This window comes from Pogona vitticeps, chromosome 2 (genome assembly GCF_051106095.1).
Source record: "Pogona vitticeps strain Pit_001003342236 chromosome 2, PviZW2.1, whole genome shotgun sequence".
Lineage (NCBI taxonomy): Eukaryota > Metazoa > Chordata > Lepidosauria > Squamata > Agamidae > Pogona > Pogona vitticeps.
In genome coordinates this window covers 93978146-93996671 of record NC_135784.1, presented here as the reverse complement: position 1 = coordinate 93996671, position 18526 = coordinate 93978146, and the positions used below count along the sequence as shown (strand labels likewise).

Genomic DNA, 18526 nt, shown 5'->3' with positions numbered 1-18526 from the left:
ATCTATTACAAGGGGAGAGACTTTGCCACTCTAGACATATTGGGCTTCATCTTCTGGCAACCTCAGCCGGAGTCAACCAGTCATAGATTATTGTGGCAGATGTAATCCAAAACATCTGGAAGGCCAGAAAGCCCCCCAGCCATGATCTAGCAACTGTTCAGGAAGTCCACAAAAAGTACACGAAGCAATGCAGCTGTGATACATGTAGATTTATTTGGAAACAAATTCTTTTGGTGTAAATGGGAGTTATTTCCATGACACTGTGACAGGGCTACAAATTAAGATAGATGAACAGTTTTCTGTGCAGTATTATAACCCATGGTGTTCTTAGACAGAAAACAGAGAAATCTGATTTTTTAAAAAAATGTGTGGAGCAGTCATCGCCAGGAATAAGAGACATAGTAATAATGTTTAAAGCACATCTGGAGGTCAAATAGAGGAGGCGAAGATCTTATACCATGGGCTGTATATCTCACTGCTAACATGCTGTTAGAGGTGGAGTTCCTGAGATCATCTCCTTTGTTGTACAAGATTGGTTTTGGGAAGCTGCTCAGAAACTTTGTACAAGCTTGGCAGAATGTATACAGCGTTATATGAGAACCCTGGTAAGGTGAGGCTAGGGAATATTTGGGATCCCAACGCTGTTGAACTTAAACTGCCATCATCCCTCCCTACTGGTGGCAGCTGACTAGAATGGCAGCCTAGTGACATGGGGATAGCCCCACATCCTTCCTGCATTGAAATGCTTTTCTCCCACCTTTCTTCCTTTCCTATTCTATGTAGGCCTTTACATGCTGAAGCAAAAGCTTAAAGCTGGCTCTCAGCTTCTATGTAACAAAATATGTCAAAGAAATGTTGTCCTCACTCTAGTTACAATGAAGGTGGAAAATGGGAACATTGAATGTTGTATCATTCACAGTGGTATACTAGAGAGCAAGTCTTGATCTACTACTGATGAGGTGGTAATATCCTGTTCTCATAAACTTTAAGCAGAGAAGATATTTATCCCTAGAAAAGTATTTCGCTGGTAGGAGCAGGAATCTAATTTGCCAGTTTCTAAGTTTTAAAACAATGAATTGGATGCAGCTTCGAAATAGCTAACTCTTATCCTAGTATATATGTGCACACATTGGTGGTGGTGGGGGAAATCAACAGGAAAATAAAAGATCCACAAAATAGCAGGATAGTACTTGTGGAAAAGTGATAGGTAAGATTAATTGCCAGCTGCCCACTCTCATGGCCACCCCTCTGCGAGAAATATTTGGAACCTCCGAAGTGTAACCTGACAAATGCCCACTAGAATGAGTCATCAAGATTTGATCAACTTAATCAGAGGTGGCAAAAAGATTGTTCAGGATCAATAGAGGGCAAGTGACCACCTTTACACTGCCTGTGAGCTTATGAAGTATTTAAAATTGCATACAGAAGGGCTCCTCCACCTCATCCTTAAAAAGGCATTTTGAAGCTACTGCCTTTTATTTTCAGGATTTTCTCTGGGAAGAAGAAAAGGTGGAAGAAACTGTTGGGAAGCAATGGAAGTGATGTAACCCAGAGGCAATAAAATTTGGACCTCCCATAAACATCCATGGGTGATGGAATGTGATTGCATAGGAAAAGCTTCACCTGGAAACGGTATAAGGAGAGTGCAATTCATTTCTTTTATTTGCCAATAATGTTAGAACCTTTAATTAAGTGGAAACATGTGTTCCATCAAGAGAAGCTGAGAACATTTAACAACCAAATAAAACCCCAATTCACTGCCAGGTTTCATCTTTTTAGTTTCTCTGGTGAACAAAACTGAACTTTACCACTTTATACTATATTATAATAATGCCTTATTAACATATGTTAACCTTGTCCTATCATCCAGTTTTACAATGGTATTCTTTCCCATTTTCTCAAGTACAAGAAGTTATAAAAATTTGCCACAACACACAGAAGAAAACTACAGTGATACCTTGACTTACGAACATCTCTACTTGCGAACGTTTCGAGTTACAAATGGCTCAGTTCGCAAAATGTTGCTTTGACTTGCAAACGGAGCCTCAACTTATGAATGAAAAAAACCCTTAACTGCCCTTTTTTTGACCTAAGTTCATCTGGTTTGGGGCAGGTCACGCACTCTGACACCAGCGTATGTGCACAGTAGCCACCAGAAAATCCCCCTCTTGTGTTCTTACCAGAAAGTCTAGTGAACAGGGCAGGGCTGAAAGAAAGCCTCTGCTGAAGATATTAAAATGTGGAGAGGCAGATATAAGGAGTCCTTCAGGTAGCCAGAGCCCAAGTCATTCAGGGCTCAGATAACCTAAACTCAAATCATCGTCATTTAGTCATTTAGTCGTGTCCAACTCCTCGTGACCCCATGGACCAGAGCACGCTAGGCCCTCCTATTTTCCACTGCCTCCCATAGTTGTGTCAATTTCATGTTGGTAGCTTTGGTGACACTGTCCAACCATTATGTCCTCTCCCCCCCTTCTCCTCTTGCTGTCACACTTTCCTAACATCAAGGTCTTTTCCAGGGAGTCTTCTCTTCTCATGAGATGGCCAAAGTACTGGAGCCTCAGCTTCAGGATCTGACCTTCCAGTGAGCACTCAGGGTTGATTTCCTTTAGAATGGATAGGTTTGTTCTCCTTGCAGTCCAGGGGACTCTCAAGAGCCTCCTCCAGCACCACAATTCAAAGGCATCAATTCTTCGGCGGTCTGCTTTCTTTATGGTTAAACTCAAATAATATAGTTTAAAACCAGCACTTTGAATTACACCCTGAAACAGACTGTGAGTCAGTGAAACTGTTATAACAAGCAGTTTGGTTGTCCCTATAACCAGTTCCAGTCAGCAGTCTGGCTGCACCATCTCCAATGCACTGAAGTTTCCAAAGAAAATCCCACACAGAGCTGATTGCAGTAACCAGAACAGGATGTAACTAATGCATGTGCCACTATGACCAAATTAGACATCTTCGGGAATGGGTGTACTGTAACTGAAGCACTAGGTTTAACTGTACAAAGAGAGTCCTGGCCATGGCCAAGAGCCAGGCATCTAGGTACAGGGAGGAGACCAGGAGAACCCCAAGCTGTGAAGCTGAGTTTTTCAAAGTAAAATGTATCCCCATCCACCACAAATGTTCCATTTTGGCTAATCAGGAACATCTCTCTTTTGTCTGGATTAAGCTTCAGTTTCATCATCTTCATCAAGTCCATTACTAATACAAGGCACTGATTTAGAACCAAAACTTCTTCCTCAGATCTGGATGGAATGGAGAAATAGACCTGGATGTCATCCATAGACTGGTGGCACTGAAGCCCAAAACTTCAGTGGTTTCGCTTTTGTGTTAAATAGTGCAAGGCACAGAACAAGCCCTGGAAATCCCACCATCAAATGACTAGAGTGTCAAACAGGAGTCCCCCAGCATCCCTTTTTGAGCTCACCCATCTACAAATTTCAAAGCTATTTGAAACAGTGCTTTCAAGTCTCATTCTAGAGAGATGGCTTAGATGGACACCATGGTCAGTGGTGCTGAAAGCAACCCAGTAAAAAAGCAACTTCTGGGACTGGGGGAGAAAGAAGATGTATCTTTTTATCTTCATATTGTGCTTCTCTCCACATGTATCAGTTGCGAAGCACAAGGGAATGCCCCCTCAGTCACATGGCTTTTTAGGAACCACCCCAGTGATCTATGGACAGAATAGCCTCACTTCCCATTGAACTCTGTAGTGAGAGTCATTAGACTCTGCAGAGAACTATTTTTCCATGGAGCAATGAGGTGATTCCCAGGAAGCAGTGTGACTGTTCCCTTCTGCTTCCCAGCTGATACATGTAGAGAGAAGCACAATAAAGAGCTTAAAAAAATACATCTTTTGCTTTCTCCCCTCCCCACCCCATCCCAGAAGTCTGCCAGGGAGATTCTAGGCAACTTTTGGGACTGGAGATCCTAGAATTAAAAAAAAAAATCCCATCTTGGTCTGAAACCAGACTGAACAGGATGTAAATAATCCACCTCATTCAGGAACTCTTGGAGCTGAGAGGCTACAACTACACTCCAATTAGAATGGAACATTGGACAGTGGCCAGTAATATGCTCTAGTGCTGTGGGACAGTGGGGCGGCTTCTTCGCCAGCAATCTTAACTACTGGCTTCTGTAGATATGCTGCAGTGATGGAACTCATTTCTCCCTTTGTCTCCTATGGCTTGTTCCCCAAACCGCTTTTATGAAGCACAAAGCCCAAGGCCCCAACACTCATGTGGTAATTCTCGCCTCTCCAAGCCTCTCTCTTAACATCCTCAAGCTGTAGAAAATGGAACACATCCATGGTTCATGGGAAAAGCAGGGGGCAAAGTTACATCGCTAAGATCTATGTTTACTAGAACATTCAAGTCAGAGAAGTTTCATTTGTGACGTGTCATGCAAATTCTTCAGTGTCCTGTTGAGTGGCCCACATTCTCTTCTTGTAGGCATGATAGGTCCTTGACCATGAGAGGGAGTCTCCACTGTGAGACTACCACCCTCCCTGCTGTTCTTCCAGGGGCAAAAAAAGGAGAGCTTTCTCGTGAGGTAGGCTTTTAGTAAATAACTGGCTGACAAAAAGGAGGTTTTAATGAGGGTGTTGTACTTTTTTACTTTTGCAAGTGGCTTTTTGGAATTATTTTGAACAGTTTGAACCAATAATTTTAATAGTTAATGCATTTTTTAAACTATTGTAATTTATCTTATTTTTACTTGTTTTGATATTTGTATTTTAAATATTTTTGTAAGCCTTTATTGGAAGAAAAGTGGGGCAATAAATGAATGAACAAATGAACAAATGAAGTGTTATTGATAGTGAGAAAAGGACATGGGACCAAGATTTATCTCACTTTTTCCATGCTACACACACCTCTTTTTTCACTGAAACATGTCCCTCTGTCCCATACTTGGTGAAGCATGGCTGGAAACACTGCTTTTAATGTCCAACAATTCTCCCAACCTGGAGGAGTTTATAACCATACTCTGCACACTCCGTATGTGACTACAGTACATATATGCTTCGATGAGGTAGGAAATATGCTGTGAGTACTCTAGGGTTTATTGTTTGTGTTCTTTTGTTTTATCCACATGAAAAGAATTTTTAGCTGTGATCACTTTCCAGTGGAGTTTCCAAGTCAGCAGCACCTCATTCCCTGAAATTTCAGATCCAAAGCCTGAGACCAGGGGTAGGGCCTTGTGATGTTAGATATCACAGTAGGCAAGGACAGAGTGGAAAGTAAGCACAACACATACACAAAAATCTTTGCAGTGATCCAGGGAGCCCTGGCATTGTAGGAGCTGGGTGGGAAAGGAGTGGACAGATATGGGTGTCTCAGTTTTAAAGGCACCTCAGACACCAATACTAAACTTTTTCTTCCTCAGGCGAGTGAAACCTCCATATGCCTGGTCTTGATGTGGTCACACTCCCCCTAGAAGATCAGGTGCATAACCTTGGCATGCTGTTGAACCTGGCCCTCTCAATGGAAAACCACATCTCAGCCATGGCGAAGGCCGCCTTTTCCCAGCTTCGGCAGATTGCACACCTTCACCCCATCTCGACAGGAAGTCCCTTACAACAGTGGTGCCAAACCTTGGGCCTCAAGATGTTCTAGGACTTCAGCTCCCAGAAATCCTGGCCAGCAGAGGTGGCGGTGAAGGCTTCCGGGAGTTGTAGTCTAATAACATCTAGAGGCCCAGGGTTGGGGACCACTGCCTTACAACACTGATCCATGAGCTTGTAATCTTGAAAAGAGACTATGGCAGCACTCTATACATGGGGCTGCCCTTGAAGGCAGTTCAGAAGCTGCAGTAGATGCAGAATGCTGCTGCCAGCTTGGTCTATGGAACATCTCTTTGTAACCATATCTGTGACTTGGCTTGTCTGCACTGGCTGCCTGTTTGCTTCCAGGACAAGTTCAAGATGCTTATGTTAACTTTAAAAACCCTTAATGGTTTAGGACCTTGTTACCTAGCTGAGCTCCTTGCTCTCAAAACATCTGCCTATCCCACCCCTGCCTCTCATATTGGGAGGCTCCAAATGACCATCCCAAGGGAGGCTTAGAAATCAGTAACTTGAAACTGGGCCTTCTCTGTGGTGGCCTCTTCACTTTGGAAGTCCCTCCCATCAGAGGTTTGATTGACCCCATCCATTCTGGGTTTTAGGAGGCAACTGAAGACCTCGTTGTTTTCCCAAGCCTTTCAACAGTTTGCCCCTAATTAACTAATTCTATGTATCCCTTCTGTTGCCATGGCTGAGATACGGTTTTCCATTGAGAGGGCCAGGTTCAACAGCACACCGAGGTTATGCACCTGATCTTCTCGGGGGAGTGTGGCCACATCAAGAATTCTTTAACCATTGAAAACCTGTGTCTGTCATCTGGAGGTTTTTTTTTAAAACACCTTTCATGTTTTGCAAATTAGCTTTAACTTTGGTCATGGGAAGATAAGCACAGGTTTTGTTTGCAAGTATGACTGCTCAGTCATGAAGTTCTGCCTCAATCTTATTTCTGGAACATTAGTAGATATGAGTTTCTAAGGACAAGCTATCCATAATGGACAGTTTAGCCTCAACTAACCAATAACTGGAACCACAAATCATTTCTGTTCCCAATTAGAATCTCCTTTTCCTCATGTATTATTAAAAGCCTGCTGACCAGTTTTTACCTATGTATGCTTGATATATATCTATACTATATATTCCATATTTGGAAGGGAAGCAGAACATAGCCCTGATCTTTCAAGAAGGCATGGAATCTCTCAGGCCTTCTCCCCATCCAGGACCAGAGTATAAACACAAATTGTGTTCATCAGTGCCAGGCAACTGAATTCCACCCTCTGATATAAAGTAACATTGCAATGTCCTGGCAGCATAATTCAGCATTCTTATTGCTACAGATCCCTGTAGGCTTTTTGTATGCTGTACCAGCACAATCGTTTCCTTATCTTCTTGCTCTTTAGAGAAACAAAAATAGATGACAGGAAAGGCTGAGGCCTACCAGAACCTACACTCTTGAAATGGCAAAGAAGTGAGCTGAATGTGATATGAATAGCACTACCTGAAAGAGATTATTTCTAGCTACGTATGGCACAATCGGGCCCTTTCCTGCCCTTTGAATGGTTGTTTCCTCTTTGAGTGCATGCCAAGAAAAATAAAGTAAGATAAAGATTGTTTGCCAGTCTGATTACTTGAACTGAGGCACTTATGAAGCCATGTAAATTTTAACTTAAGCTTTAGCTTTAGAAAGCACTGCAGCTCAACATCCCAAGGCAATTGTGATGTGACTGTCGCACTTCTCCCGATGTGTACAGTGGGGCAGCAAAAGAATGAGCATGCTTGGTCTGAACCACAGGTACAAGTTTGAAAGCTGCAGTGCCGGGTGGCAGAATTTTGGCCTGGCCCACATCAGACTTCACCCTTTACCATTAAGCAAAATGAGATGGCCACCTCAGGGAACAGATCTGATGATGTCATAAAAAGGGAGAAAATTGTAACTTTTCACTCCCTATTCTTGCTTTTCCATTTGTTTGTTCACTTACTTATTTACTTATTTGTTTGTTTTTCACTGCAAAAGAGAGACCCCAATGGATTTTTTGCCTCAGTTGCCAGAATAACCTGATTAGCCATGAGCACTAAGAGGACTAGGCACCATTACTGGTCTGCAAGCCAGCAAAATGTTTTGGGCTGGCCATCAACTCTGGAGAAAATAATACTTTCTAGAGTTTCCTCATGCAAACAAAAAGCCAAAACTCCTCACATCATACTCAAGGAGAAAAGTCCAGGGTGGCTGTCTCTCAGATGTGCAAGGAACATAACCAAGCTGCCTTCTACAACTTTTGGTCCATTGTAGATCCAACGGCCCAGTAACACTGCCTGGCAGCAGCCATCCAAACAGACTGGAGCAAGGACTTTCTCAGCCTTACCTGGAAGTTGACTCTTGGTGTGCAGACTGCAGACCATTGGCCCTACAGCTGAGTTATGGCCCTTCTCCAAAAATTGCCTGAGTGGAACATGCAGTTTTGCAAGCAACCTGGTACACAGAGGAGTATTCAGAGTGTCCCTCCTCACTGACAATCTGAAAAGGCACAGTCCCCATTTCTGCCACTTTAGTCTAACTTCCTAAATGTGAACCTGAGAGTGAATTTATATTGAAAGCACAATTTGTTAAAACAGAGCACAAATATATACACATGATCTGAACCAGTGCATTAGAGAGACAGGCAGATGTGTCATCCCCTCTTGGCTTTTCTAGATCTTGAGATGGATTTGTCCTCTGAGGCTTCCTTCTTTTTTTCTCTTAGTGAGTATTGTTCCTCTTGCAACATCTATGTAAATTTCCTAGATGCTAACAATGGCAGTGGAGGGGGCGGTAGTCTCACCACCCTGTCTCCATGCTGATTATTTCTCACCAGTGGTCACAAAGTCAGAGGCTGTCAGTAAAATACCAGACAATATGACTGATGTTCACATACCCTTATATGTTGAGATACTTTCTCCATAAAGCAATTTGCACATGGGCAAAAATAGTAACTCTAGAACCAACGGTTTTCTAGAAAAATATTCTCTTAATACAATGCATTTTGGAATGCAAAAACATCCCAACACCATATCAAGCTATATGCATAAGATCAGATCTTTGGATTTTTAAAATGATCGCCCTCAGAAGCATATACATGCATTAGCTGTTATTTAAGATTTGCTGCTCTACTCATTGAGAAGCCTTCATGGTGTAGAAAACTGATGCCCATTTACAAGTCTGTATCCACCATAACTGCAACTTAAGCAATATGGTTAAAGTACGCTAAACAGACATCTAACGTATCTTTAATTGATAAACAAAACGGACAATTCTTGAAGTATGATCTTACTCTACATTCCTTTCTTAAAACTGAATTATGAGCCAATCAAAATTAAGTATTCATTTTCATGAGAGGACTAGGCACAGGTGAAAGTCCTATGCATTGTTTTAAGGTGCTTAAATTTAACCAACCAGCCATCCATTACAACATTTAATATGCACAACGTTATCCTATCTCATATACTGACTCATCTAAATTATACAGTTATACATCCTTCTTGTTTTTCCTTTTCTTTTGTTGGTTTGGGAATTACCACCAAGTTCTTTAATCAACAGATATTCATAGTGTGCGAAGGTGTGATGCCACATGTTAAGGTCTGGACTGGGAAAATCACAGCTGGAGCAAGGCCTTATTTATATTTATAATATACTGTAAATATAACTCACCACTCAGCCATGAAGACAGCTGTTGCTCTTGGGCAAAACAGTCTCCCTCTTGCCTGCCCTCACAGGATGTAGTGACTGGGAATGGATAATTCTGTATGTGCAACCTCAGAGTTGTTGTAGAAAGAGTCAGAATGTAAATGTAATTTTTTTTTTCCAAAAAAACTGGCATAAAGACGAGACCATGATTGAGAACAATGAGGTTGTCACGGAACAAATGAGATTTGAGAACAGCATGATCATATGAATCTCTTAATTTACTATTTTGAGGTGTTCCCTTCCCACATTTAAGAGGTTGCTGAACTAACAATAACAGAGCCCAAAGCACCGTGCCTATTAATATGAACTTCTACCTGATTGGGAGCAACTGCTCAGCTTCATAGAGCCAATGTTACATTATAGGGCCAAGGAATCTGTGGCCCTCCAGATGTGATTCAATTGCATTTAAACCCCAGCCAGCCACCTGATGGTGAAAGATTGTGGGAGGGAAACAGGTTTGCCAGCATCACTGGCGTGGGGCTCAAATCAAGGGGCTAGATTCAGTCTTCTGTTTGGGACTATAATATTGTAGAATCTGTCATAATTCTGTTAGGGGAGGCCAGTAGTCCAGTAAAATGAGCTGACGGCTGTGCACCAGGAGCAACCATTTAGGATGTTCATGATAAAGGAATAGGAAAAAAGTTATGTTTCTTTTCCCAAGAAATCAGTTCAAGATAGAACAGGATAAAACTTAGATTTGAATACAGAAGCCCTTGCTGCAGGCACTGTGCTGAAGATCAAACAGACTCCCACCAACCCACCCACCCACCCTCCTAACATGGCAATCCACCCATTGTGGATGGTGGATAAGAAACCATGTCTTTGAAGATGATGCCATCGATCGAAAGAAAAAAATGACCTAGGACCACTAATCTACAAGTGGTCACTTACAGAAAACCATAACAGGCTAGGCTGCCCACTACCGCCCGGTTTTCTGGCTATCCCCTCCTTCCCCATTGCTTTAAATACAACATTGGCATGCAAAGTATCTCAGGAATAATACCCATAAACTGATACAAGTGTGCCTGGGACCTTCATCCCATTTCAAAAGCCCCTATTTCCTAGATTATGCTATGGGAGCCACCTCTCAAGATAAATCTTCCTGGCCCCTTCACTGCTGGCTTTTATGCAGGTAGTAAAAGTGGGTGCTCTAAGGACTCTACCTTTGTGTTCCATACTTTGGTGTGAATGGACTGCTTGCTTGTTTTGCACTTCTCTTACAGCATTTTTGTACAATGTTTGGGTTATTTATAAGGAAGTAGAGTGTATAGAGCAATAAAATCATTATCATCAATATCACCATCATCTGCAAGATAACAAAGAAGACTACAGCAAACCAGAAAGAACAGGGCTTTCCATGCATAGCAAAGCAGAACTGGTATGGCATCGCTGAATATGGTCCCCCTTGATGAGATACTACTACACACCCATGCTCTTCAAATATTTATTGTGCACACTCAATAAACAAACAAACTATAATGTTCTAAACAAAACTCAGAGAAGTAATGTCACTCTCTTTACAAAAATATAAACAATGAGGGTTTAAGTCTTTCAGATAAACACAGAAACTCCAGTTTCAGAGAATCTGCAGACTTTCACAGCACACACAGCAGTATGACAGCCACAAAAAAATTTATACACCTTAATCATATGGATTAGTATATGTACAAATGGAATGCTTAAAATAGTATTCTGTACAAATAATTTGTAACTTGTAGTTTGTTCTTTTATCAATAGTAAAGGTAGTATGTTACATTATTATTGTAACTTTAAGAGAGACCACACCACTCCTTTACAAATACAACTAGAACTTGTCAGTTACTTCTAAAATTACAGAGATATTATATCACTAAATGATGATAGAGCCTCTGTAGTTAGAGCATGGTTTGCTAGAAATTCTGGAACTGCTTTAGGGGAGATGTTTTGATGCTGTTGCTGTTCACCTCAGAACCGAGTATTTGCATTTGATCTCAATATTTTTATATACGTCTGTATATTTATATATTTCGATGTTTTATTTGTGGCTGGACTTTGACCGTAATAAAGTTTTATCTATCTATCTATCTATCTATCTATCTATCTATCTATCTATCTATCTATCTATCTATCTATCTATCTATCTATCTATCTATCTGTCTGTCTGTCTGTCTGTCTGTCTGTCTGTCTGTCTGTCTGTCTGTCTGTCTCTAAATGATGGTAGAGGACTTTGACATGGTTAAAGTGCTGGGTTGTGCTTAATTTCATTCTGCTGCCTTTTGCTTTATGGCAGATCCAGGCAACAATGAAGTGAATGGGAGGAGTGTATATTTCGTATGACAAATTCATTGGTCTGGATTTGTAATTATAACTAATTACTTTTCAAAACAACTTTCCAAGCTGTGCTGTGAAATTTGTGAGAAATTATCATTAACAATTGGGCACCATAAATTCTCTGTACGAATTGTGTATTGGTGTAACCACATAGTTATTTCCCAGGTTTTGGATCTATTTATATCTTTAAAAGTAATTTCCCAAATATTGGACCTCTTGTATACTAGTACATTTTTAATATGTTGTGTGAATCCAAGGGAAGTTGCTCCCACAGCTCTGACTGGCCTGATGACAGAACCGTTTGACCTTGCGTGCAGGAGATTAATGTGCTGTACAATACAGTTAAGCATATTTATTGAGCAGAGACAGGTGCACACAGCAAAAAAAAAGCTAAACAAAACCAAAAGCAGCCATCACAGATGTTCTCCAGTAAGTCTTCCCACAGAATGCAGAGAGAAGCACAGAATAATGTGTGTGTTTATCTGGATTTCTTTTCTCCTGAGAAATGGGCAGAATGTGTGTCAAGAAAGGAATGTTCGCAAAGAGTGAAAGTTTGTGGATATTTACTTGCAGATGAATTATTGTTTGCAGGGGCTGGCAAAATCATCACCTTGGGAAAGACTTTAACTGAATCTAGGACTCATCAGGTTTCAATCATTTTAAAAAAGTGGTCATTGTATAAAAATAATTGTGCCGGCACACATGTGCGACTGCCAAATATAATTGATCTTGCCAGTGAAAACCCTGTTTCCCCCACCCCCTGTGGTTTTATGGTCAGGGTGGAGTTTGAAATCAAACCTATTGATTTTTATGGATGAACAACTGCTTATTGAAATCACGCCTCCCTTTGCAATGCTACCTCTAATTTTATGGCACAGAACAATCACACTTAGCCATGGCATACAGGGGTCAAACCCAAGCATACCATGAAGGTATTATAGGAATGTATTGTTTTGAATTTTTCATCCCATAGTTTCACGAGGGCTGCTGTAGGCAGCCAGTCGGACTGCCCAGGAGGCGGCATGGGGAATTTTGAATCAGCAACAGCACCTGAATCAGTTTGAACCCAGTGAGAGATGCTCACTGCTTCAGTTGTTCCTGGTGGGTGGGAATATTGGGGGCTACAGTAGGTTTCTTTCCTTTCCTTTATTTCTGTTTTTGCTTTCGTGCTGCTTGCTGCTGCTTGTTGTACTCAGAGAAGACAAGGCATCAAGTGGTATGGGGAAGAGAAATCTCCCCTTATTCTAGTAGTTTTGATTTTGGAGTGGGATTTGGTTTTGTTGTTGTTGTGGCTTGGCAGGGGTTTCCTTTATTTGCTTACTTGATTTTTTTTTTTTTTTGGTACTTTGGAGAGGAAGCTCTCTCTGTGTGTGATTTTGCTATTTCTCTCTGTGTTGCTTTCCCTGTTTGGTTGATTTTTAAAAAACATTGTTATTCCATTTGATTTAATTTAATTTAATCTGTGTGCCATCAAGTCAATTCTGACTTATAGAAACTTTTTCCAGGATTTTCTAGATAAAGCATACACAGAAGTTGTTCACCATTCCCTTCTTCTGGGGGCACCATGGAACTTTACAGCTTGCCCATGACTACACAAATTGACTCTCCCCCAGGAGGCACAGGGGGAATCAAACCCATGGCTCCGCAGCCAGATTCCTAAACCATGGCACTATCCAGCCAGCTGTTGTTACAGTGGTGCCTCGCTAGACAGTTACCCCGCATGACAGTTTTTTCACTAGACATTGGCTTTTTGCGATCCCTATAGTGATTCACAAAACAGTGATTCCTATGAGGGAATTTTGCTGGACAATGCTTGGTCCCTGCTTCGCAAACCGATTTTCGCTAGATGACAATTTTGACATCTCCCTCCGCGCTGGCAAACAGGTGTTTTCGGGACCTAAGTTTCACAAGACAGTGATTTAAACAGCTGATCGCAAAGCGGCTTTCCTATAGTTGATTTTCACTAGACAATGACGATTCTTCCCCATTGGAACACATTAAACAGGTTTCAATGCATTCCAATGGGGAAAATGCTTTTCGCTAGACAATGATTTCGCTAAACAGCGATTTCAGTGGAACGGATTATCATTGTCTAGAGAGGCACCACTGTAATTTATTGTATATTTATTCTGCTAAGGGTGTGTCTTCTAGTAATTTGAGGAGAGTGTTTTTATGCTTCTGTGTGGATGTATGGGCTGAGGAATCTACTTTGTGACTGTACCAGTGCACCACTGGGCTGTGAGGGTAGTTGTTGCTGATTATTCTGTTGTCTGCTTTGAGATAGATTGATTCTCTCTTGCCTTGCCTCTCTAGTCCCCCCCCCCAAGTATTTAAGGGTTCTTTAAGAGCCTTTGGAGTGGAAAAAATAAATATCATTCAGGCAAAACGAATGGATTAGTAAATGAAAAGCAAACAAACAAAACATGAGAAAGGCTCACCCCTAAGAAACCATGACGAAACAAATATTTGCCATGTATATCCCTAAAGTTGATTCAGAAGGGGATTCATTTTGCTTGATCACATAAGATGTTTTACACATTCCAGTTTTAGCAGTATATAATCTGACTACAGAAAAAGATAATGCTGCCTTTTAAGGATATGTAAAGTATATATACTTTATATACTTTTTCTTTTTCTATATATACACTGACAGCTAGAACCTAATTCTAAATTAGCTTCTTCTTCCAATGCTCTTTACCTATAGAGATGAAAAATATGTTACTAAATTTCACCAGAAGTAAGTCTGTTGCTTCGAACAAGTCTAAACTCCAGGAGAAAATGGGTACAAGACTGAGGTCCCCCTATTCTGAAAATTGCAAGCTACATAACTTAACATTTTTTCTCTAAGCACCTGACACCACCAGGCCGAAATCATTTAAAGAGGCATAGAAAAGAGTTCAAACCTTAGCTCGGGTTACTTAATCCAGAAAAAAAAACTATACTGATACTGTGTTAGCAATCAAAATTACCATTTGCAGATAAACATGGAATCCAGTTTCTCTAACTAGTGGAGTTTAGAAGTAATCAGTTACTTGTAACTAATCCATTTTTTAAAAATCAGTATAACTCATTCACATTAAAACTGTATTTACAACAAAGTGTTTCACCTGTTTTAACAAACCTAACCATTCTAAAGGAAATCAACCCTGAGTGCTCACTGGAAGGACAGATCCTGAAGCTGAGGCTCCAATACTTTGGCCATCTCATGAGAAGAGAAGACTCCCTGGACAAGAACCTGATGCTGGGAAAATGTGAAGGCAGGAGGGGAAGGGGACAACAGATGACGAGATGGATGGACAGTGTCATCGAATCAACCAACATGAATTTGACCCAACTCTGGGAGGCAGTGGAAGACGGGAGGGCCTGGTGTGGTCTGGTCCATGGGTTCACGAAGAGTCAGACACTACTTACTAAACAACAACATTTATTTTCAAGACTACAAAGGATGTAACCTCACTACTTAGAAGTCTTTTTAAAGGCAGTCAAAGTTGTAGTTGTGCTAGTCTGTGCAAGCATATCCACATGAAACAAAACAAAGCAAAATAAAAACAATAAAGACAAAAACGTTGTGGTACCTTAAAGAGTAACTTCACTTTCACACAAGCTCACATTAAAATAAAAAGAGTTCCTCTTTAAGCTGCCACAAAGTGTGTCCTTTTGTTTCGTTCCTTGTTGATATTTTTAAAGACAGACATGCAACATTCTTCTTTTTTTCTTTTTTCTTTCTTTCTTTCTGTCTGTTTCTTCTTCTTCTTCTTTTTTTTTTTTTTGAGAAAGGGCAACCCAAAGGCAACTATTTCAGCCCTTTTTGAGCGATGTCACAAATGTAACTGTAACCGCAGCGTTGTGTGTCAACCAGGAAACTTTAATTGTATCTGAATAGTCTTCAGAGAAACTTCCCACACTCTGAACTAGATAGAACACCGCGGCAAGAATTACGCACTTGCACCCTTTCGCCACACTGTAAAGGCGACCATCATCCCTTAAAGGTGAGCTCGCAGGCCATTCACGCGCGACGGAACATGAAACCACTCAGGTTTCTCAGCAACGCCTGTCCTCTCCAGTGTGACTCACGGATCGACACCCACGACGAGCGGGGTACCAAACAGACCCCCGTCCCGCAGTCAGTCAAGCTTTTCTCGAGCTGCCGGCGGCCTCCCCCGCTCGCTCCCTTTCCCGCTCTAGTTAGGAAGGCGTCTCTTTGTTTGGGGCAGGGTGGGGGGGGACCCCGATCGCTTCCCCCCAGCCTCCTTCCCAAGGGACCTAAACACCAGGGGAGGGGGCGCGGGGAGAACAAGGCTTGCTTTCCAATGTGCCGATGGGAGGTGTGTTCAGCCGCCCTCCCCCCCCCCCGCGCATTCATGCTCCTACACAGTCATAACTTGTCATTGTGACCGCGCAGTCCTTGCGGCTGTTGTTGCTCAACCGCTCCTGCCCGGCCGCTGGAGTGGGGCGTCCCGGCTGAAGCTCTTTGACTCTCTGCTCTGATCCGCTAAGAGCCGTCTGGCGATCGTGCCCTGGAAAGCGCGCCTGGGCTTAGCGGCAGAGCAGGGACGGAGGGGCTGCATCACCACTCGCGAGCCTTCTTCCCAGCGCTGGGAACCAGCCTGTCAGTGCAAGCACTACAATCACATACACACCCCCAAACGTGGGCGTGTTTCCCCCCCCCCCTATTTTCATTTTAATCTTCGTTTTTACCTTTCGCCTGGCTTCACAGCAGCCCATTTTGCTCCCTTTGCAGCCCATCCCTGTTCGTCTGCGGCCAGCGGGGGATGCGGCGCGGAATCCCAAAGATTCAAGAGCAGCCGCCGCCGCTACGGCCCCGGTGGGACGGGGAGGTCTCCATCCCGCGCGCTGCCTCCTCCCGGACCCCGAAACTGGACCTGGAAGCAGCCTACTTGAACTTCATGCTCAGGCAGTCGGGCGCCGTAAGTATCCGAAGAGACGCCCCTCTCAAAACTTCCTTGCCTCCTTTCGTTTTTGTTTTGTTTTTTGATTTGTTTCTGGTGTTTTTTTTTTTAAACTCCAGCTGACCAGATAATAGAAGAAGCCCCGCAAGATTTCGGCTAGAGTGTGTTGTTCATGTGGCCAGAAGAGGGAGCCTGAGAAGCTAACAATATTTATTTGGCAGGGTGCTGTCTGTGGCCTGCAATGGTCCTCAATGAGTGAAGCCTTCCTCGACTACTATACTCAGAGGAAGGCAGAAGAAATGTCAGACTTCATTTCTATAAATCACGCGGCCCACCCTCACGTCTTATATAAAGGGGTGCCTCTGAGGCTCTCTTCGTTGCATATGGTAAAGTGGGATATGTCCTTCACAAGCTTATGTAAAATAACATATTGGTCTTTCTAAGGTAGCCATTCTCGAGTTTTTTGGGGCCATGGCTACAGATACGATATGAAAGAAATATAGGCTGAATCAGTATTGTGTAAGTCACACGAGGAACCTTACAAAATATGTGTGTGAAGAATTGTTTCCAGTCTGTGGCCCCCTTCAAATGTTTCATAGGCCCATATGGCCCAGTTGAGACTGGCTGGTCTAAGGCACTACAGTACAAGACACTTTGTTGCTTATGTTGCAACAGATGCACACAGATCACCTCCCTCTCCCTGAGGAAAATTTTGAGCAACTCAGACTCCCTTAACCATTTCTGGTGGGTATTGAGAAAGAGATGAGCCCAGTTTGTAATAGACACATATCTTTTGATATTGGTGCCACTAGTGTATCCTTGTGCAACTTTATTACACAAACACATACAAATTTAAGTTATGCAGCACACCCTGTGTTGAATGGCTAGGAACAGGCTGACCAGGTTTTTTTGGGGGGGGGGGCGGGGGAAGGGAGGCGGAAGCAGCCCTGTATGTTTAATAGGAGCGGAAGAAATTTTAGCAAGCACAGCTTTTAAGGCAAGCTACACCTGATGAAATTTCCTCCTCCATGAAACTATTAAAGGAACAGAAACCCTGTCCTCTTGTTCACTTCACCCTGGACAGGAATGGCAACCTAGCAATATATGCAGTGCCACAAAGGTTCTCCACTCCTGGATTATAGAATAGAAATCGCTAAAGAGTCAAAGAAATCTGTACCTGAGATGTTATTATGCCATTGGTAGAAGCTTTATGTAAACAGCAAATTAGAATGAAAGTTTTTTTTTTTTTTTTTTTTGCATACCAGAGAGATCATAGCAAGGTAACCTGTCACTCAGGCTTCAGGGTTGTCCTCCCACTGCTGGCACTGCTCTACTGCCTTGAATAGCTTTGCCTCCATGTCTCGAGGTCATCTTTGATTGTTGTCTTGTTTCTTCCCACAGGCAAAGATCTTACTCGACAAACACCGTCTCTGTTATGAACCCATTACATCCTGATTACTATAGTGGCTGAATCTTAAGAAGGTTTAGTATTATTTGGCCACTTCTGCAATTAGTCCTGTATTTGTAACCCATCTTGGGGGGGAAATAAAATAAAGCAGGCTATAGTTCCATCTGTTTTATTCATTACACTCCTATCTTGCATTTCTTCAGACACAAAGGTCAAGGCAAGGTAGATATTTCTCCCTCTCCACCTTGCCCTCACAACTGTCCTATGAGGCTACAACTGCCCCCAACTTAGTGATTTTCACAGATCAATGCATACAAGAAATGAGATCTCCCAGTCTGAACACTGTGCTTGAATGATTTCAAAGAGGATATGCATTGTCCTGGTAACTCTTTCAGTCCCTCCTTGAATACTCATCACCTAAGCTTCATGCTCTGGAGAGGACACTCATATAGAGCATGTTACCATGGTCTTTCAGGACTGAAGGATGCCTAAGAAGAGTAGTGCAACTAGACAGCCCAATTATCCCAGCCTGGATCAGGCTACATTGTGTTAAACAGGATCACTTTCATGGTGTGGTGTGTCATTTGGAGTGATCTTCCATCCATATGCAAGGATTT

General features: G+C 42.3%; 1 protein-coding gene and 1 long non-coding RNA gene across 2 annotated transcripts in view; one reads left to right on the top strand and one right to left on the bottom strand.

Moving 5' to 3' along the window:
- CCDC69 (coiled-coil domain containing 69) overlaps positions 1 to 16478 on the bottom strand; it is a 44430-nt gene extending 27952 nt beyond the window's left edge. The window contains exon 1 of the mRNA XM_020809955.3: positions 16290 to 16478. Coding sequence (XP_020665614.3) covers positions 16290 to 16337 — 48 coding nt within the window. The 5' untranslated portion in view covers positions 16338 to 16478. The remainder of the gene's footprint in view (positions 1 to 16289) is intronic.
- LOC110087959 (uncharacterized) lies at positions 16381 to 18070 on the top strand. Its single transcript, XR_002302019.3, has 2 exons — positions 16381 to 16519; positions 17903 to 18070. It is a non-coding gene; the product is annotated as an uncharacterized LOC110087959 (long non-coding RNA).
- The last annotated feature ends 456 nt before the right edge of the window (positions 18071 to 18526 follow it).